The 20,949-nt window shown below is 37.4% G+C and overlaps 1 protein-coding gene and 1 long non-coding RNA gene across 5 annotated transcripts in view; one reads left to right on the top strand and one right to left on the bottom strand.

Annotated features, from left to right (window-relative positions):
• PJA2 (praja ring finger ubiquitin ligase 2) overlaps positions 1-20,949 on the top strand; it is a 128,742-nt gene that overhangs the window by 19,880 nt on the left and 87,913 nt on the right. For all 4 annotated transcript variants that reach the window (XM_081505354.1, XM_081505356.1, XM_081505353.1 and 1 more), the window contains exons 3-4: positions 2,294-2,494; positions 4,140-5,190. In XM_081505354.1, the coding sequence (XP_081361480.1) occupies positions 2,294-2,494; positions 4,140-5,190 (1,252 nt within the window). The remainder of the gene's footprint in view (positions 1-2,293; positions 2,495-4,139; positions 5,191-20,949) is intronic.
• Positions 4,574-8,362, bottom strand: LOC145511707 (uncharacterized). The gene is made up of 2 exons (XR_014058088.1): positions 6,816-8,362; positions 4,574-6,650 (listed from the first exon to the last, which is right to left on the bottom strand). It is a non-coding gene; the product is annotated as an uncharacterized LOC145511707 (long non-coding RNA).

Genomic DNA, 20,949 nt, shown 5'->3' with positions numbered 1-20,949 from the left:
CTCACATCCATACATGACTACTGGTAAAACCATAGCCTTGACTAGATGGACCTTTGTTGGCAAAGGAATGTCTCTGCTTTTTAATATGCTGTCTAGGTTGGTCATAACTTTCCTTCCAAGGAGTAAACATCTTTTAATTTCACAGCTGCAGTCATCATCCGCAGTAATTTTGTAGCCCAAAAAAATAAAGTCTGACACTTTCCACTGTTTCCCCATCTATCTGCCATGAAGTGATGGGACCAGATGCCATGATCTTAGTTTTCTGAATGTTGAGCTTTAAGCCAACTGTTTCACTCTCCTCTTTCACTTTCATCAAGAGGCTCTTTACTTCTTCTTCACTTTCTGCCGTAAGGGTGGTGTCATCTGCATATCTGAGGTTATTGATATTTCTCCCAGCAATCTTGATTCCAGCTTGTGCTTCTTCCAGCCCAGCATTTCTCATGATGTACTCTGCATATAAGTTCAATAAGCAGGGTGACAATATATAGCTTTGACGTATTTCTTTCCCGATTTGGAACTAGTCAGTTGTTCCATGTCCAGTTCTAACTGTTTCTTCCTGACCTGCATATAGATTTCTCAGGAGGCAGGTCAGGTGGTCTGGTATTCCCATCTCTTTCAGAATTTTCCACAGTTTATTGTGATCCACACAGTCAAAGGCTTTGGCATAGTCAGTAAAGCAGAAGTAGATGTTTTTCTGGAACTCTCTTGCTTTTTTGATGATCCAGCTGATGTTGGCAATTTGATCTCTGGTTCCTCTGCCTTTTCTAAAATTAGCTTGAACAGCTGGAAGTTCACGGTTTACGTATTGCTGAAGCCTGGCTTGGAGAATTTTGAGCATTACTAGTGTGTGAGATGAGTACAGTTGTGCAGTAGTTTGAGCATTCTGTGGCATTGCCTTTCTTTCAGATTGGAATTTGTGCTTAGAAGCAATTATATTTTTTATTTTAATGCACTAAAACAGAAATATGTAACTGTTTCATTTACTGACTATTCCATATACTGTGAGGAAATATTTTATTAGTTCCTATGTATTATATGTAAAATTCAGTTGACTAAGCAAACTTATTGTATATGTAGATGTGAGATAATGTCCTACTTAATAAAAGATGCTAATCTTTGCTGTTACATATCCCTTAGGCATCAGAACTCAGTACTTAAGTTGTTCAGATGTTTTTGACGTTTCTTACCATGTGTATAACATTGGTAGTTTTGAAAAGTTTCACTTGGCTCACCACTGTTGTCTTTTGGAGAGTTTTACTTGAGCCTAATCTTTGGGATATGTTTTATTGTGGTCCAGTTGGTTCTTTGTAATAGTACAGATACCATTAAAGAAAGAACTTGTGAGAAACCTAGACAGCATATTAAATAGCAGAAACATTACTTTGCTGACAAAGGTCCTATAGTCAAAGCTGTGGTTTTTCCAGTAATCGTGTGAATATGAGAGTTGGACTATAAAGAAGGCTGAGCGCCGAAGAATTGGTGCTTTTGAAGTGTGGTGTTAGAGAAGACTCATGAGAGTCCCTTGGACTGCAAGGAGATCCAACCAGTCCATCCTAATGGAAATCAGTCCTGAATATTCATTGGAAGGAATGATGCTCAAACTGAATCTCCAATACTTGGGCCAGTTGATGTGAAGAGCCAACTCATTAGAAAAGACCCTGATGCTTGGAAAGTTTGAAGGCGGGAGGAGAAGGGGACAATAGAGGACAAGATGGTGAGATGGCATCACTGACTCGATGGACATGAGTCTGAGCAAACTCGGTGAAATAGTGAAGGACAGGGAAGCCTGGTGTGTTGTAGTCCGTGGGGTCACAAAGAGTCGGACACAACTGAACAATTGAACAACAACTTGACTGAAATTTATTCACTTTTAATGTAACTGAAACCATCATATCATATGCGAGTAATTCACTCAGCAAATTTGTATTGAGCAGTAATACTTATCTAAGATACTTAGATAATTTGAAGGATCATTCTCCAATCCTTTAGCAGCTTTTACAGTATAGTGATTTGGCATGTGGAAAAAATTTGGGGTAGGTTATGTTATAAAAATCTGTAATACCTTAAAGGAACCAAGAAAAGATATTTGGGGGAGGGAAGAAGGGGGTCACATAAGTCTCATGAAGTAATATTTCATGCTTACTTTTCAAGTATGTTTTATATTACTAGTAAGGGGCACTTGGTGTTCAGTAGCATATGATTTGACAGATAATAGCATATATGTTGAAACAGTACCCCAAATGTCGCAACGAAAGCCATTGCTGTGCCTCTTATTTTTAACTCTGTTTTTCAGCAATGGATCAAGACTCTAGTAAGGCTGCCTGGCCCAAACCAGCAGGAGGATATCAGACAATTACAGGCAGGAGATATGGCAGAAGACACGCATATGTCAGTTTCAAGCCGTGTATGACCAGGCATGAAAGAAGCTTAGGTCGGGCTGGTGATGACTATGAAGTGTTGGAACTGGATGATGTTCCAAAAGAAAATTCCTCAGGTATGCGGCCTGGAATTATTTAAAAACTGTTAATAGTGATGTAAGACTTGATCTTGTGATGCTTGAAATAGTGAATGGATTTGTTTTGTGTCTTGAGTATAAATGCTGTACATTTCCTATCAAGAATTTCTATTTTAAAATTTTCTATTGAACTTAATGGTATATACATAGAAGAAAATAAAATATGGTCAATCGTTAACCTGTAACTGCATTGTCATTGCACTGATTATATTGTCACATCATTTCGCCAGAGGAAATGTTCAAGGAAAAAAAAAATTTTTTTTTTAAGTGCACTGAGTATATTCTCCCCTGCATATTACATTTAAACAGCTTTTTGTTGTTGTTGTTTGGTTTTATTTGTATCTCTAAATAATTTAACTTGGTTGATTTGATATTTTTAGAATCATTATATAAAATACAAATGTCAAGTAATAGTTATTTAATTAAAATTCCTTAATTATTCATTACTCAAAAAGTATTTTGCAGGTATCTATGTACTGTGGCTTCCCAGGTGGCTCAGTGGTAAAGAATCTGCCTGCCAGTGTGGAGAGGCAGGTTTGATCCCTGGGTTGGGAAGATCTGGAGTAGGAAATGGCAACCCACTCCAGTATTCTTGCCTGGGAAATCTCATGGATAGAGGAGCCTGGTAGGCTGCAATCCACGGGGTTGCAAAAGAGTTGGTCACACTTAGCAAGTAAATGATAACAATCCGTGTACTGTAACTACATATTTTTGGACTGAAATGTCAGTTTCCTCTTATCTTGAGCAAACTTAATAATTCTAGGGGTTTTTCTTTTCTGTCATTTATGTACAAGAATATGAATTATTAGCTAAGGTCATTCGCTAAAGAAGCTTTTTTGTGATACGACAAGACTTACCTTTAGTTATTTATAATTTATAAAATTTTGTTTCAAAATTTTGTGTCATTTTTTTTAGTTAAACATTAGTGTAAAAGATAGTTGTGCTGAAAGTAATTTGTAGGGTATATAGCATTTTACTCTTGTCTCATAGTTCTTAGAAACTATGACAAAGAGAATCAATATATTGACTTTTTTGTTGTTTTTCAGTCACAGCTGTAAAGTAACTGAAGTTAACTCATTGTAGATATATTACAACAGTTCATTTTGGGGATAAAAATTTAATATCATGTATCTAGTGACTAAGATATAATCTTCTGAATTGACATAGAACACAGTAGAGTCTTATTTCTGTTAGACCTGTTATCTGTTCTTATGTCTATTATAAACAATTTAAAGAAATCTACATGTAATAAAATAATTTGTTTGAATTGCCCATTCCAGCAACTGGAAGAGTAGATTGATTACCCTGTGACTTCTCTCAGGTCTCTCATTAGTCTCTCTTTTACATATTTTGTATAGAACGTTTTAAGTATTAGGATTTAGGTGAAAACCTACAGAAGATGTCCGAGAGAGAGGATATCGAGAGGCTGTATAATGGCATAGATGAACTCACAGGGTAACCAGTCTGCCCTGCCGGTTAAGTTAGGGAGTGTAGAAGCACCAGTCAGAGAAATTCACTCATATTCTCAAAGAGGTAATAACTGGTATGGTTTCTAGCTAGAGAGTCATTATTAAATGCTATCTAAATTAGCCCCTCTAAATGTTCTCTTTTGTTCTCTGTGAAGGTTCCAGTCCACTGGATCAAGTTCATTCATCTTTACCCAGTGACCCTTTATTTGAAAAAAGTGAAGCAGAAATTCCCATTTGTGATACTGCATTGAATCAAACCGTGGAGAGCACTCCATCCTTCGCTGCAGTACGTCATAGCGAAGAGGGCAGGGAGACCTTAGGAAGCAGTACGGATGTTCACAGTCACTCTGAGGGAGAATGTACTCCAGGAGTTTGTGATGCTTTAAGTGTCCAAAATGGAGTTACATTGGTTCATACTGACTCTTGCGATCCAGATGGCAGACATGGAGAGGATAATGACCATCTTCCGCTCTCTGCAGACGTTGTGGAAGGTGGTAGCTATCAGGTAGCACTGGGCAATACAGTATTTGAGTTGGAAAATGGAGAGGTAGAGGCATACACTGGTCTTTCACCAACAGGTCCCTCTTTCTTCTGTGAATTAAGAGATGAGTTTGAAGAGGTAGATTCAGCACCTTTAGTGAAAAATTCTTCTGATAATACTGAGTTTGTCAATCCGAACAATCAGGAATTTCAGATGTCCTCTTCTGAAGATGAAGTGGTTAGAAAGAAACAACAAAATAATACTAGCCAGGAGAGACAAAGAGAAAATTCAACTGAAGATTCAGCCTGTGCTCCCGGGCATATTTGCAGTGAACAAAACACCAGTGATAGGGGCAAAAACCAGGGAAGTTCTTCTGAGCAGGTGGTGAGGCCCAAAGTTAGGAAGGGGATAAGTTCAAGCCAGGTGGACCAAGAAACAGGTTTTAATAGGCACGAGGCCAAACAAAGAAGTGTCCAGAGGTGGAGAGAGGCTTTGGAAGTTGAGGAGAATGGCTCAGATGACCTCTTAGTAAAGTGTGATGAGTATGACGGAGAACACGATTGTATGTTCCTGGATCTGCCTCTCGCAAGAGTCACACAGAGGGAAACAGAAGATAACCAACCAGCAACAGAGAATGGAGCCACAGTGAGGCAGGAGGTTGTGGATAGCACATTTTGGAACGGCTGCGGAGATTATTACCAGCTGTATGATAAAGATGAAGACAGGTAAGTTCTGTGCGGTGCTTTGTGAGATTGTGTAGTGAGCAAAGTGGTTGATTTCCTAGTACCATTTATGTTTGGCGGATGGGCTCTCTGATGTGGTCATGGAATTAGCTATTTTGGCTTATCAAATATTTTTATTTACCAGTTGCTAACCATGCATACTGGTTAATTTTTCATAGAAATGCTTTCTGAGATGTTTCAGTAGTTTATGGAACTTAAACTTCAGGTAATAACTATTCATTATTAAAAAAGGATAGCGATACTAATTATTTCAATTCATGGTATTTCAGTTAATAATGATAAAATGCAAGGTAAACATTTGTATTTTTAAAAATTTCTAATGTTAAGCCAGTCTGGGTTTAAAATGTGGTTAAGATCGAGGAAGTTTTGGTTGATAATATTGCATTAACTTTGCCAGTATTTATTAATATCACCTGTTTATTCTTCCTGTTGCTGTTCCTATCAGTTTATTTTTATTAATTTTTATTTAGTATTTAGTTTTCATTAGTAACTTTATGTGGTACATTTGTTATTTTCCACATTTGTAGATGAAACTGAGGCATAAGAGTATTTACTAACTTCCTAAGGTCACAAAGCTAGTAAAAGGTGGACCTGGAGTTTGATTGTCTACTTACTAACTCCAGGCTCTCTGTTCTTCACCACTATAATTTACTGTTTTGAAGAGAACATATAACTTTTCTTATAAAATGCATTCTGATTCCTCTTACATGGATGCCTTTTTTCCCATACTGGAAGACAACCGAAAGAGCAGAGAAATGGAGAATTTCTTTGTCTAGCTGCTGACTTTTCAGTACCCCACAGTCTAGACTTCTGTCCTTTTAAGCTTGTGCGAACCCTTGCAATGCTCAGTTGCAGTACAATTTCAAGATTTTATCAACGTAAAGAAATAGGTTTTTTTTTTTTAACCAGAAAGTTCTGCAAAGGAAGAAATTTATCCTTGTGAATGTGAATGCATTTTATATATTTTCTTTCACATCATAAAATTAATAAAATTGTTTTGATTTTTTTTGGATGTATGAATTAAGCTTCTATAATAAAGCACATGTAACTTGTAGAAACAATTGAAATATTTCTACTGTTATCTTGAAGTTAAGAACTTGTGCCTGACTGACTTCTGCTTTTTCAGTTTAGGTGCACAGTCTTTTATCCAAAATCCATAAAGTTCTAAAAACAGAAATTGACCGCAAAACCTGACTAGTATTAACTTGCTTGATTGCAGATCTAGATCTGAACTAAAATTAGGCCCTTTTTCAAGTATTCATACATTTTACTGCAGAAATATGAAAACATTTGGTTTCTGGGTGCTGACTTAGACTCCACTGATAAGGTTAAGTAGTATTTCTAAATCTTGAGGAGGGGCGGTTGAAATTCTAAATTCTGAAACATACTCAGCCCTAAGGTTTTTGGGTTGGATTGTGAACCTCTGTTAGACCTTTAGATTACTATTAAAAGCAACTTAATAATCCTAGATAGCTTATGATTTGAAAGTATAAGATTGGTGTACTTTTTTACCACGTTTTTGCTTTTTTGAAGAAAATCATTTAGCTTGGCTATGCTTTCTCCGTTTTTGGGTTGGATTGTGAACCTCTGTTAGACCTTTAGATTACTATTAAAAGCAACTTAATAATCCTAGATAGCTTATGATTTGAAAGTATAAGATTGGTGTACTTTTTTACCACGTTTTTGCTTTTTTGAAGAAAATCATTTAGCTTGGCTATGCTTTCTCCACTATAGACACATTAATCAAAAATAAAAACCTCCTTAGTTTGCATTTTGTAGTCAAGCCTGATGTCATTTAATGAAGTTGCTGAAATATTTATGCTATTTGCGAACCACAAGAAAAAGGATAGTTTTGAGTCTGCAAGGTTTTTGTATTTTCTCTGCTTTATAAAACTTAAAGATGATATACTTGAAGAGTTTTTCATCATGTTAATATTATAATAGCTACAAGTAGAACTCTTTTATCAAGAAAATAAACTAAAATTTACTGTGACATTTTAAGGTATAGGATTTTTTTGGCCACTTAAAAATATATAGTTTATTCTTTATAAGTGGAAAATATTTTAAAGAATGTATGTTTGCTTCCCTGAAAAATTCTAAATGATCATTTAATCACATCTGAAACATTATACTTTATGGGCTAAGCATTGCAGCTGGTGGAGTTGCTCTGAGCTGTTTGACAGGAGCTGAACACCACCTTATTAAATTAGAACTGCAAGGGGAATTTTAATAGGCAGCATATAATTATCAGACTTGGAATTAGACCAAAGAGCTAAGGTTCATACTCATCTCTTTTGAAATACACCCTGAGAATGTTAATAACTGTTTGAGGACAAGATCTTGAGTTTTAAAAGAGCCTTTCGGCCATTGCAGCAGATTTTAGCCTTGGGCCTAGTTGTTCTGAAAATAGATGTGCCATCTCCTGACCACTTCTTACAGCACTTAAGTTTTTGTTTCAGAGTTTTTCTGTCCCTAGGCCTTACCTTTGCTTAAAATGTAAGAAACCTTACTTTACCTAATGTAAACATGTCAGGACAACTTTTTGTTGCTGATGACTTTGGGAGAATGAAAGGAATATTAGTTATACTTGATTTTTATTTGATTTATTTAAAAAGAATTTATTGAAATCCTCCTAAAGGTCACATTTTGTTCCAGGTACTCTGTAAATACAAATAATAATGATCCCTGTTGCTTTGATCTTCACCAGCCTTATGAGAAAGACAGAATATACAGATAGTGACCATGAGGCTAAATGAAGCTCCTTTCCTCTCCTATGTGTTAGTTGAAAGCTGTGAAGAAAGCTCTTCTGATCATACTATCTCCCAGCAAGTAAAATATCTATGAACAGTCAAAGCAAAGATCTCTAAGCACACACTCTTAATATTTTAGCAAAACTTTTTATCTTGTTTCCAAGTTCATAGTTTAGAAGGAATAAATCGGGGATAAATAACTTTGTTCCTCAGGCATGCCTAGGGAAAAGACCAGAAAGTTGTAAAAGGCAGACACAATTCAAAAAGAAAAACTAGGGACTCCTTGGCAGTCCAGTGACTCTGACTCCACACTAACTGCCAAGGGTCGGGGCTTAATCCCTGCTCTGGAGACTGAGCTCCCACAAGCCACAAGATGAGGCCAAAAAAAGAAAGAAAAAAAAAAGCCTAACCGTTTGGGTCTTATTTACTAAATTAAGCAGACTTATAGATTTGAACAACTTCTATTATATCATTTTATCATAATATAGTTCAGTGTTAGTACTAGTAAAAAGCCCCAAACTGCTTAGATTATGTGTAGTATAGTATTTTTGAGAATGCCAAGAATTATATAATCAGTTCAGTCACTCAGTCATGTCTGACTCTTTGTGACCCCATGGACTGCAGCATGCCAGGCCTCCCTGTCCATCACCAACTCCTGGAGTTTACTCAAATTCATGTCCATTGAGTCCGTGATGCCATCCAACCATCTCATCCTCTGTTGTCCCCTTCTCCTCCCACCCTCAATCTTTCCCAGCATCAGGGTCTTTTCAGATGAGTCAGTTCTTCACATCAGGTGGTCAAAGTATTGGAGTTTCAGCTTCAGCATCAGTCCTTCCAATGAATATTCAGGACTGATTTCCTTTAGGAAATGGATGGACTGGTTGGATCTCCTTGCAGTCCAAGGGACTCTCAAGAGTTTTCTCCAACACCATACTTTTTAATATAATTTCCTTCCAGAGTATTTTCTGTAAAATTTGAAAAGTGTTTTTGATCCACAGCTGGTCAGATAAGAACACTATCTAAAATATGATTCTTCCCTAAGCTTCTATATAGTTGCATTTTGGGGGGTGACATAAATATATAAATATCAGAGAAGACAGACAAATCAATTCCTTGTGAGATTTAGGGACTCACCGGTTGATTTTGGCTGATTTTACTTCTTATTTCTAACTAGGATTTGTACATAAGGTATCTTGTCTAGAAAACATATATAATTTTTTTTTAATTGGAAGATAATTGCTTTTAATGTTGTGCTGGTTTCTGCTGTACAATAGATGTGAATCAGCTGTAAGTATACTTATATCTGCTCCCTCTTGAGCCTCCTCCCCACCACCTCCACCGAACCCCTCTAGATGGTCACAGAGCACCAAGCGTGAATTCCCTTTGTTCTACAGCACCTGCCCACTAAGTGTTGAAAGGTTGTTGCTGAACCACGAAAAGACGCCGGGATTCTTGGCCTCTGGAGGAGAAGAATTCAGTCAGGGGCCAGAGAGAAGGCTTGATCGCTCAGAGCTTTTGTGTATTAAAGTTTTATTAAAGTATAAAGGAGATCGAGAAAGCTTCTGACATAGGCATCAGAGGGGGCAGAAAGAGTACCCCCTTGCTAGTGTTAGCAATGGAATTATATACTCTAATTAGTTATTACACTGAATCAAAAGAATGTCTGGAGGTTGTAAAGACCTCACTAGACCTACTCCCATGATTTACATTTTAAGATAACGGTATTAGCCACAAGGTTTTTTCCAGAGACTGTCCTCAAGCAGGATATATTATTGTTATATAATCCTAAGGAATGTAGAGGGAAAAGAAAAAAAAGTTTGTCCTTTGTTCCTCCTTGAGAATTTCAGACCCCTCTCTCCTTGGGACCCTTAGACTTCTTATCCACCTGCGTAGGAAATGGCTCTCTCAGTGACTGTATATTTCAGTGCTACTCTCTCAGTCTGTCCCACTTTCTCTTTTCCCCGCTGTGTCCACAAGTCTGTTCTCTATGCTTGCATCTCTGTTCTTGCTGTGCAAACAGGTTCATCAGTCCCAATTTTCTAGATTCCATATATCTGTGCTTTTATATATTGCTTTTCTCTTTCTGACTTGCTTCACTGTGCATAATAGGCTCTAGGTTCATCCACCTCAATTCAACGGACTCAACTATGTTCCTTTTTATGGGTGAGTAGTATTCCACTGTATATATGTACCACAGCTTCTTTACCCACTCACCTGCTGATGGACAGCAGGTTGCCCCTGTGTCCTGGCTGTTGTAAAGAGTGCTGCCATGAGCATTGGGGTGCACATGTCTTTTTTGAATTACTATGGAAAAACCACTTACATGCAGAGTACATCATGCCAAATGCCAGTCTGGAGGAAGCACAGCTGAAATCAAGATTGCTGGGACAATTATCAGTAACCTCAGAGATGCAGATGACACCACCCTTACAGCAGAAAGCGAAGAGGAACTATAGAGCCTCTTGATGAAGGTGGAAGATGAGAGTAGAAAAGCTGACTTAAAACTCAACATTCAGAAAACTAAGATCATGACATCCGATCCCATCACTTCATGGCAAATAGATGAGGAAAAAGTGGAAGCAGTGAGAGGCTTTATTTTCTTGGGCTCCAAAATCACTGAGGACAGTGTCTGCAGCCATGAAATTCAAAGACACTCCTTGGAAGAAAAGCTACGACACACCTACGCGATGTTTTAAAAAGCAGAGACATTACTTTGCTGAGGAAGGTCCATATAGTAGTCAAAAGCTGTGGTTTTTCCATTAATCATGTACGGATGTGAGAGTTGGACTATAAAGAAGGCTGAGCATGAAAGAATTGATGCTTTCGAATTGTGGTGCTGGAGAAGACTTGAGAGTCCCTTGGACTGCAGGGAAATCCAACCAGTCAATCCTAAAGGAAATCAACCCTAAATATCCATTGTAAGGACTGATGCTGAAACTGAAGCTCCAGTACTTTGGCCACCTGATGTGAAGAACTGACTCATTGGAAAAGACTGTGATGCTGGGAAAGATTGAAGGCAGGGGGAGAAGGGGTAGCAGTAGGTGAGGTGGTTGAATGACATCTTCAACAATAAACATGAGTTTGAGGAAACTCTGGGAGGTAGTGAGGGTCAGGGAAGCCTGGCATGCTGCAGTCCATGGGGTGGCAAAGAGTCTGACACGACTGAGCAACTGAGCAATGAACAGCAACAGAAACCACATATAATTTTATTTATATGAAAAACATTTCTTGGTTCACAGTTAAATCTGTAAAGAGTGTAGTATTTGAGTAAGTTATAGTTTTCTGCTTTTGAATATAGTTCTAAATGCTAATGGAAGACAGTACTAGTGAAAGACCATGTGAAACACACAGTGGTATTTTAGTTTTCACTTTGAGAAATTTAAACTGTTAAACTCACGTGCTTTTATAATCAAGAACAAATGAGTCCTCACTAGTCCGAGATTAATTTGTGTCCTATTTGTTCTGTTGCTTGTTCTCCTTGAAAAATTATTTTTAAATCTTTTTTCTTTTAGTTCCTTATCGTCATGTCACTCAGTTGATAAACTATGTCTACTTTCCTGGAGATACTGAAATGGTAGAATGTGATCCATCTTGTTTTCCTCTCCTCCATAAGAATACATATTAGCATACTAACATAATACGTTGGTATTGGCTCCTGTTTTAAATTTCTTCAGAAATTTTTTCTTTAGCAGTTGTGTCTGATACCTTGCTTATTTATTGTCTTTACCCCTAGGTTCCTTTGATTTTGCTACATCCTGGGGGCAACATTCATTGATCTTGCTTCCTCTTTTAATTACTTGCCTGTTTATGTTTTCCACTGCTGAGTTTTCAGAATAAGTGTTTCACATCCACTGCTTCTTCTATTTCATTATCCACTCTTATTAAATGCCTCAAAATCTTAATTCCCTTTATCATTTCTGTATTCTCTAGTTTCCATGCTGATTGATTTTTTACTCTGTGCCCATGTTCTCTGACTTCAGTACTGCCATTGAGCTGTTTGCTCACCCTTTTCTGCTCCATGGTTTCTCTTCCACTGATCTATGTTGGATGCTTCTTTGCTACGTCTTCTTTGGGGTCTGCAAACTTTTTTTATTTTTTAAGATTAACCAGATAGTAAATATTTTAAGCTCTGTGGACCAAAAGGCAAAATTGAGGATATTATGTGAATACTTACATGAGCATTTTAAAATGCAAAAAACACCCTTAGCTTCCAGGGCACTAAAAAACGAATGACCAGATTTTGCTTATGCACCGGAGCATAATTTGCTGCTGCTGCTGCTGCTAGGTCGCTTCAGTCGTGTCCGACTGTGTGACCCCATAGACTGCAGCCCACCAGGCTCTGGCGTCCCTGGGATTCTCCAGGCAAGAACACTGGAGTGGGTTGCCATTTCCTTCTCCAATGCTTGAAAGTGAAGTCACTCAGTCGTGTCCGACTCTTTGCAACCACATGGACTGCAGCCTACCAGGCTCCTCTGTGCATGGGATTTTCCAGGCAAGAGTACTGAAGTGGGGTGCCATTGCCTTCTCTGCATAATTTGCTGACCTCTGGTATAAAGCTGTCAGGTGACCAGGAGACTGATAGTACCCTCAGTTTGTCTATTCAATAAGACAAACCAGAAGATATTGAATAGATTTTCCTTTGGTAGAGAAAGGAGGAAAATGGTGGTATGCTGGCAGGAAATGCTATTGAAATTTCTAAGCAGTTAGGTTATACAATGAAAGAAGTAACTACCACTTTATTAAATGTTTGCCATCTTCTGAAAATTGTGCAGAAAATTTTATCTGTTATTCATTGAAACATCACTGTAGACTTGAAAGGTAAACATTCAGTTCAGTCGCTCAGTCGTGTCCAACTCTTGGCAACCCCATGAATCGCAGCATGCCGGGCCTCCCTGTTCATCACCAACCCCTGGAGTTTACCCAAACTCATGTCCATTGAGTCGGTGATGCCATCTGCCATCCAGCCATCTCATCCTCTCTCGTCCCCTTCTCCTCCTGCCCTCAATCTTTCCCAGCACTAGGGTCTTTTCCAGTGAGTCAGCTCTTCGCATAAGGTGGCCAAAGGATTGGAGTTTCAGCCTCAGCCTCAGTCCTTCCAGTGAACACCCAGGACTGATCTCCTTTAGGATGGACTGGTTGGATCTCCTTGCAGTCCAAGGGACTCTCAAGAGTCTTCTCCAACACCACAGTTCAAAAGCATCAATTCTTCGGTGCTTAGCTTTCCTCACAGTCCAACTCTCAAATCCACCTAACTACTGGAAAAATCATAGCCTTGACTAGATGGACCTTTGTTGGAAAAGTAATGTCTCTGCTTTTTAATATGCTATCTAGATTGGTCATAACTTTGCTTCCAAGGAGTAAGTGTCTTTTCATTTCATGGCTGCAGTCACCATCTGCAGTGATTCTGGATCCCCCAAAAATAAAGTCAGCCACTGTTTCCACTGTTTCCCCATCTATTTGCCATGAAGTGATGGGACCAGATGCCATGATCTTAGTTTTCTGAATGTTGAGCTTTCAGCCAACTTTTTCACTCTCCTCTTTCACTTTCATCAAGAGGCTTTTTAGTTCCTCTTCACTTTCTGCCATAACGGTGTTGTCATCCTGCATATCTAAAGTTACTGATATTTCTCCCGGCAATCTTGATTCCAGCTTGTGCTTCTTCCAGCCCAGCATTTCTCATGATGTACTCTGCATATAAGTTAAATAAGCAGGGTGACAATATACAGCCTTGACATACTCATTTTCCTACTTGGAACCAGTCTGTTGTTCCATGTCCAGTTCTGACTGTTGCTTCCTTACCTAATACAGGTTTCTCAAGAGTCAGGTCAGATGGTCTGGTATTCCCATCTCTTTCAGAATTTTCCACAGTTTATTGTGATCCACACAGTCAAAGGCTTTGGCATAGTCAATAAAGCAGAAATAGATGGTTTTCTGGAACTCTCTTGCTTTTTCAGTGATCCGTCGGATGCTGGCAATTTGATCTCTGGTTCCTCTGCCTTTTCTAAAGTTAGCTTGAACATCTGGAATTTCACGGTTCTCGTATTGCTGAAGCCTGGCTTGGAGAATTTTGAGCATTACTTTACTAGCGTGTGAGATGAGTGCAGTTGTGGGGTAGTTTGAGCATTCTTTGGCATTGCCTTTCTTTGGGATTGGAATGAAAACTGACCTTTTCCAGTCCTGTGGCCACTGCTGAGTTTTCCAAATTTGCTGGCATATTGAGTGCAGCACTTTCTTTTTTTTTTTTTTTAATAAATTTATTTATTTTAGTTGGGAGCTAATTACTTTATAATATTGTAGTAGTTTTTGCCATACATTGACATGAATCAGCCATGGGTTTACATGTGTTCCCCTTCCTGGACCCCCCTCCCACCACCCTCCCCATCCCATCCCTCTGGGTCATCCCATTGCCCCAGCCCTGAGCATTTGTCTCATGCATTGAACATGGAATGGTGTTCTGTTTCACATATGATAATATACATGTTTCAATGCTATTCTCCCAGAACGTCCCACCCTCACCTTCTCCCTCAGAGTTCATAAGACTGTTCTATGCATCTGTGTCTCTTATTCTGTCTCTCATATAGGGTTATCGTTACCATCTTTCAAATTCCATATATATGCATTAGTATACTGTATTGGTGTTTTTCTTTCTGGCTTACTTCACCCTGTGTAATGGGCTCCAGTTTCATCCATCTCAATAGAACTGATTCAAATGTATTTTTTTTTAATGGCTGAGTAATATTCCATTGTGTATATGTACCACAGCTTCCTTATCCATTCGTCTGCTGATGGACATCTAGGTTGCTTCCATGTCCTGGCTGTTGTAAACAGTGCTGCAATGACCTTTGGGGTACACGCGTCTCTTTCAATTCTGGTTTCGTCGGTGTGTATGCCCAGCATTGGGATTGCTGGGTCATATGGCAGTTCTATTCCCAGTTTTTTAAGGAATCTCCACACTGTTCTCCATAGTGGCTGTACTAGTTTGCATTCCCACCAACAGTGTAAGAGGGTTCCCTTTTCTCCACACCCTCTCCAGCATTTATTGCTTGTAGACTTTTGGATAGCAGCCATTCTGACTGGTGTGAAATGATACCTCATTGAGGTTTTGATTTGCATTTCTCTAATAATGAGTGATGTTGAGCATCTTTTCATGTGTTTGTTAGCCATCTGTATGTCTTCTTTGGAGAAATGTCTGTTTAGTTCTTTGGCCCATTTTTTGATTGGGTCGTTTATTTTTCTGGAATTCAGCTGCAGAAGTTGCTTGTATATTTTTGAGATTAATAGTTTGTCTGTTGCTTTGTTTGCTATTATTTTCTCCCATTCTGAAGGCTGTCTTTTCACCTTGCTTATAGTTTCCTTTGTTGTGCAAAAGCTGTTAATTTTAATTAGGTCCCATTTGTTTATTTTTGCTTTGATTTCCAGTGTTCTGGGAGGTGGGTCATGGAGGATCCTGCTGTGATTTATGTCGGAGAGTGTTTTGCCTATGTTTTCCTCTAGGAGTTTTATAGTTTCTGGTCTTACGTTTAGATCTTTAATCCATTTTGAGTTTATTTTTGTGTATGGTGTTAGGAAGTGTTCTAGTTTCATTCTTTTACAAGTGGTTGACCAGTTTTCCCAGCACCACTTGTTAAAGAGATTGTCTTTTCTCCATTGTATATTCTTGCCTCCTTTGTCGAAGATAAGGTGTCCATAGGTGCGTGGGTTTATCTCTGGGCTTTCTATTTTGTTCCATTGATCTATATTTCTATCTTTGTGCCAGTACCATACTGTCTTGATGACTGTGGCTTTGTAGTAGAGCCTGAAGTCAGGCAGGTTGATTCCTCCAGTTCCATTCTTCTTTCTCAAGATTGCTTTGGCTGTTCGAGGTTTCTTATATTTCCATACAAATTGTGAAATGATTTGTTCTAGTTCTGTGAAAAATACCATTGGTAGCTTGATAGGGATTGCATTGAATCTATAGATTGCTTTGGGTAGTATACTCATTTTCACTATATTAATTCTTCCAACCCATGAACACAGTATATTTCTCCATCTGTTTGTGTCCTCTTTGATTTCTTTCATCAGTGTTTTATAGTTTTCTATATATAAGTCTTTTGTTTCTTTAGGTAGATATATTCCTAAGTATTTTATTCTTTTTGTTGCAATGGTGAATGGTATTGTTTCCTTGATTTCTCTGTTTCTCATTATTGGAGTATAGGAATGCAAGGAATTTCTGTGTGTTAATTTTATATCCTGCAACTTGACTATATTCATTGTTTAGCTCTAGTAATTTTCTGGTAGAATCTTTAGGGTTTTCTATGTAGAGGATCATGTCATCTGCAAACAGTGAGAGTTTTACTTCTTCTTTTCCTATCTGTATTCCTTTTATTTCTTTTTCTGCTCTGATTGCTGTGGCCAAAACTTCCAAAACTATGTTGAATAGTAGTGGTGAAAGTGGGCATCCTTGCCTTCTTCCTGACTTTAGGGGAAATGCTTTCAATTTTTCACCATTGAGGATAATGTTTGCTGTGGGTTTGTCATATATAGCTTTTATTATGTTGAGGTATGTTCCTTCTAGTCCTGCTTTCTGGAGGGTTTTTATCATAAATGGATGTTGAATTTTGTCAAAGGCTTTTTCTGCATCTATTGAGATAATCATATGGTTTTTATCTTTCAATTTGTTAATGTGGTGTATTACATTGATTGACTTGCAAATGTTAAAGAAACCTTGCATTCCTGGGATAAAGCCCACTTGGTCATGATGTATGATCTTTTTAATATGATGTTGGATTCTGTTTGCTAGAATTTTATTAAGGATTTTTGCATCTATGTTCATCAGTAATATTGGCCTATAGTTTCCTTTTTTTGTGGCATCTTTGTCTGGTTTTGGAATTAGGGTGATGGTGGCCTCATAGAATGAGTTTGGAAATTTACCATCTTCTGCAATTTTCTGGAAGAGTTTGAGTAGGATAGATGTTAGCTCTTCTCTAAATTTTTGGTAGAATTCCGCTGTGAAGCCGTCTGGTCCTGGGCTTTTGTTTGCTGGAAGATTTCTGATTACAGTTTCGATTCCCATGCTTGTGATGGGTCTGTTAAGATCTTCTATTTCTTCCTGGTTCAGTTTTGGAAAGTTATGCTTTTCTAAGAATTTGTCCATTTCTTCCAAGTTGTCCATTTTATTGGCATATAGCTGTTGGTAGTAGTCTCTTATGATCCTTTGTATTTCTGTGGAGTCTGTTGTGATCTCTCCATTTTCATTTCTAATTTTGTTGATCTGATTCTTCTCCCTTTGTTTCTTGATGAGTCTGGCTAATGGCTTGTCAATTTTGTTTATCTTCTCGAAAAACCAGCTTTTAGTTTTGTTGATTTTTGCTATGGTCTCTTTTGTTTCTTTTGCATTTATTTCTGCCCTAATTTTTAAGATTTCATTCCTTCTACTGACCCTGGGGTTCTTCATTTCTTCCTTCTCTAGTTGCTTTAGGTGTAGAGTTAGTTTATTTATTGGATTTTTTTCTTGTTTCTTGAGGTACGCCTGTATTGCTATGAACCTTCCCCTTAGCATTGCTTTTACAGTGTCCCATAGGTTTTGGGTTGTTGTGTTTTCATTTTCATTCGTTTCTATGCATAATTTGATTTCTTTTTTGATTTCTTCTGTGATTTGTTGGTTATTCAGAAGCGTGTTGTTTAGCCTCCGTATGTTGGAATTTTTAATAGTTTTTTTCCTGTAATTGAGGTCTAATCTTACTGCATTGTGGTCAGAAAAGATGGCTGGGATTATTTCAATTTTTTGGAATTTACCAAGGCTAGCTTTATGGCCCAGGATGTGATCTATCCTGGACAAAGTTCCGTGTTGAGTGCAGCACTTTCATAGCATCATGTTTCAGGTTTTGCAATAGCTCAACTGGAATTCCATCACCTCCACTAGCTTTGTTTGTAGTGATGCTTTCTAAGGCCCACTTGACTTCACATTCCAGGATGTCTGTCTCTAGGTGAGTGATCACACCATCGTGATTATCTAGGTCGTGAAGATCTTTTTTGTACAGTTCTTCTGTGTATTCTTGCTACCTCTTCTTAATATCTTCTGCTTCTGTTAGGTCCATACCATTTCTGTCCTTTATTGAGCCCATCTTTGTGTGAAATGTTCCCTTGGTATCTCTAATTTTCTTGAAGAGATCTCTAGGTAAACGTTAATACCCTCATTTTACAGATGAGGAAAAGTGAACTTATTGTCCAGGCTTATACTGTAAGTACTGAGCAGATCCTAAGCTAACTCTGTTAGACTTCAACACCTGCTCTTGCCATCATAGTAATTCCACCGTCAGGGTGAAAAAGACTGTCATATATCATAGATGGACCTTCACCTGATGTTAAATATAGTATCTTGTTTCTTCAGTAAAAATCTATGGTAGGTTTTTTGCTTTTTGTAGTAAAAAATCTTAATCATAGTTAAATTTCCTTTGACTAGCCCTCTGAACCAGTTTGGATTTTTAGAGCTACAAATTAGTAATAGACATTAAATTGGGAAATTTGTCATAGATAATAATGTTCAGAATGAAATATTAATAGGAAATTTTTGATACACTGCTTTCTGCCATTTATATCATCCATGTGTATTAATTTCTGGAGACCATACGCTAAAGAGGATTGTTGGTCCTTTTTAAATAAACTGATAATTGCTGAAAATTCACTATTTAAAATCATTCAATAATACAGTCTTAGTTAACTTCTTAGAGCTTACAGATACTTCACAATACAAGCAAATCTCCTTGGATGCTTTTCTGGTAAAAGAAACTGTTCTACACTTATGAAAAATACCTTTAAATGCAACGCTAAAGAAGCAGCTACACTTTAGTGGTTCATACTAAATGAATAAGAAGGCTAGTCTATAAATTAGTTGAAAAACAAAAGAAACAGTGTTGTAGGGGAATGTCTTGAAGGAATGATCTGGTCCTGAAATGAAAAAAGAAGGTGAGGTGATTGTGAAAATATTCGTGGTGGTGGGAACAATAGTTGTGATGAAAATTCATATTTGAGGGACAATATTTGGAATAGAGCATATTGAAAGAAAGGTGTTAGATATGAGAATGTACTCATAACTGGGATCAGATTGTAGTAAATACAATGTATTTTGAATGGCTAAAATACATTGGCACAGAGACAAGTTTTCCTAATTTTTATCATATATTTATTTTGATGTGAATCAGAAAAAAAAAATAGCTGGCACATCAAATTTGGAACTTTAGGAATATCGCTTAGGAGATAACTAAAATGTATTTAGGTAACAAAAAAAAGGATTGTTTAAAAAAATGATTTGTTAGTAGTTGCTGATGACTTAGTATTTACCAGGCTCTGTTAGAATGTTTTCTATATATTAACCCATTTACTCTTCAAATAAACTCAGTGTGATAGTGGATACTAGTATTATATTCTTCTGATAGGTGATGTAGTAAAGGCACAAAGACATTAAATAACTTTTGCACAGCTAATAACTGGTGAATTCAAATCCAGGCCAACTGACTCCAGAACCTGTATTCTCAACTGCGTTACCCTAAGGCACAATGTTAATGGACAGCTGTACCAAGAATTGTGAGGGCTGTAGGCAGATGGCTTACATTTGTGAAATAGAGCCTTAGTGGAGAGGAACTGTTGAAGTTGTATATTGTTTTAATATAAATCTATTATTTGTAATATTTTATTATAGAATGTAATATTTTTGGAGTAACATTATAAATGTACTGTTTGATATAAATTGAAGTGATAGGAATACTCAGAATATGTTTTTTAATTGAGTTAAGCGAGTTGGGATTAAATTTAGGGACACCAGTTAATAATTGATTGTCTCAAGTCTAGGTTTGGAGAAAACACTTGAGCCAGAGTTTTTTAGGAGGAAAGGGAGCTAGAATATAAGAGCCATTGAACAGAAAAAATGGGAAGTAAGAGAGGACTTGTGGGGAGTTTGTGAAGAGTCAGAGATCTATCCAGCTTACGGGCAGAATAATACCATTAGCAGATAGAAAATCAAGAAAGGGACTTAAATAGCAGATGAATTTTGTTATAAATATATAATTTTTAAAAGGAATGTGAAAATCTAAAAAATATTTGGTGGGCAGTTAGTGGTTATGAAAGCTTAGTATGGTGGTCAGGGCTGGGGATATATATTTAAAAGTTACCTACTTAGAGGTGAGTGTTATATATAATGAGTAGCAATGATGTAGGCCAGGTGTGTACAAACTTTCTTAAAGGGTCAGATATTAAATATTTTAGGTTTTGCTAAGAGGCAAAATCAAATATAAAAACCATTTTTGGCTCACATACCATTAAAAAACACAACAGGCAGCAGGGCCAGATTTGGCTAACGAGATGTATAGTTTGCACGTCCTCGACATAAGCGTCTTAAACATACTGATAGTTGATCATAGACATCCTTTTTATGTTGAAATTTAGAGGTATTCCGTCAGTTATTTCATTCATAAAAGTTCAGAAGTTTCATATATTATCTTTCTGGACAGGACCTTACTCTGAGAGAAATGCTTAATGATGAAGTTTGCTTTTAAGCAAGTGTGTTAAAGATTGCCACAAACTAATGTAGAAATCTTACCCTGCTTCTTAGACATACCAAAATTGGAGTTGGTAATTTAGCAATAAATTTGAGAAGCTTCATAGTCAAGGAAAGTTAATTCAATAAGCTCCTTTAAAACTGTTTCTTTGTTAGATTTTGACACTGATACAGTCTGAAAATGATTTACTTTTATCTTAGATTATTCTTCGGATCACAGAGGATTTTACAGAATAGAAGCAGTTTTGGCTCATACCTGGTGAAGGCACACCTGTTATTTGCTGTGCCAGGGCTTTGCTCTGATCCTTCTCCAGGATGTTTGTGTCGTGCTGCCCATTATTGTCTGAAAAGTGGAAGTTGATTTTATTTCTTTACTCTGTTAATTTCTCACCTCCGATTAGTGCTGCTCTTTGTTAATTGCATCTTGATCTCTTGGGTTCATCTGCCTATAGAAGAAGA

The sequence above is a fragment of the Giraffa tippelskirchi genome, chromosome 6, assembly GCF_054371585.1.
Source record: "Giraffa tippelskirchi isolate mGirTip1 chromosome 6, T2T-mGirTip1v1.2.pri, whole genome shotgun sequence".
In the NCBI taxonomy this organism is placed as follows: Eukaryota; Metazoa; Chordata; class Mammalia; order Artiodactyla; family Giraffidae; genus Giraffa; species Giraffa tippelskirchi.
The sequence above is the reverse complement of the archived record's forward strand: the minus strand, read 5'-3'. Positions and strand labels throughout refer to the sequence as shown.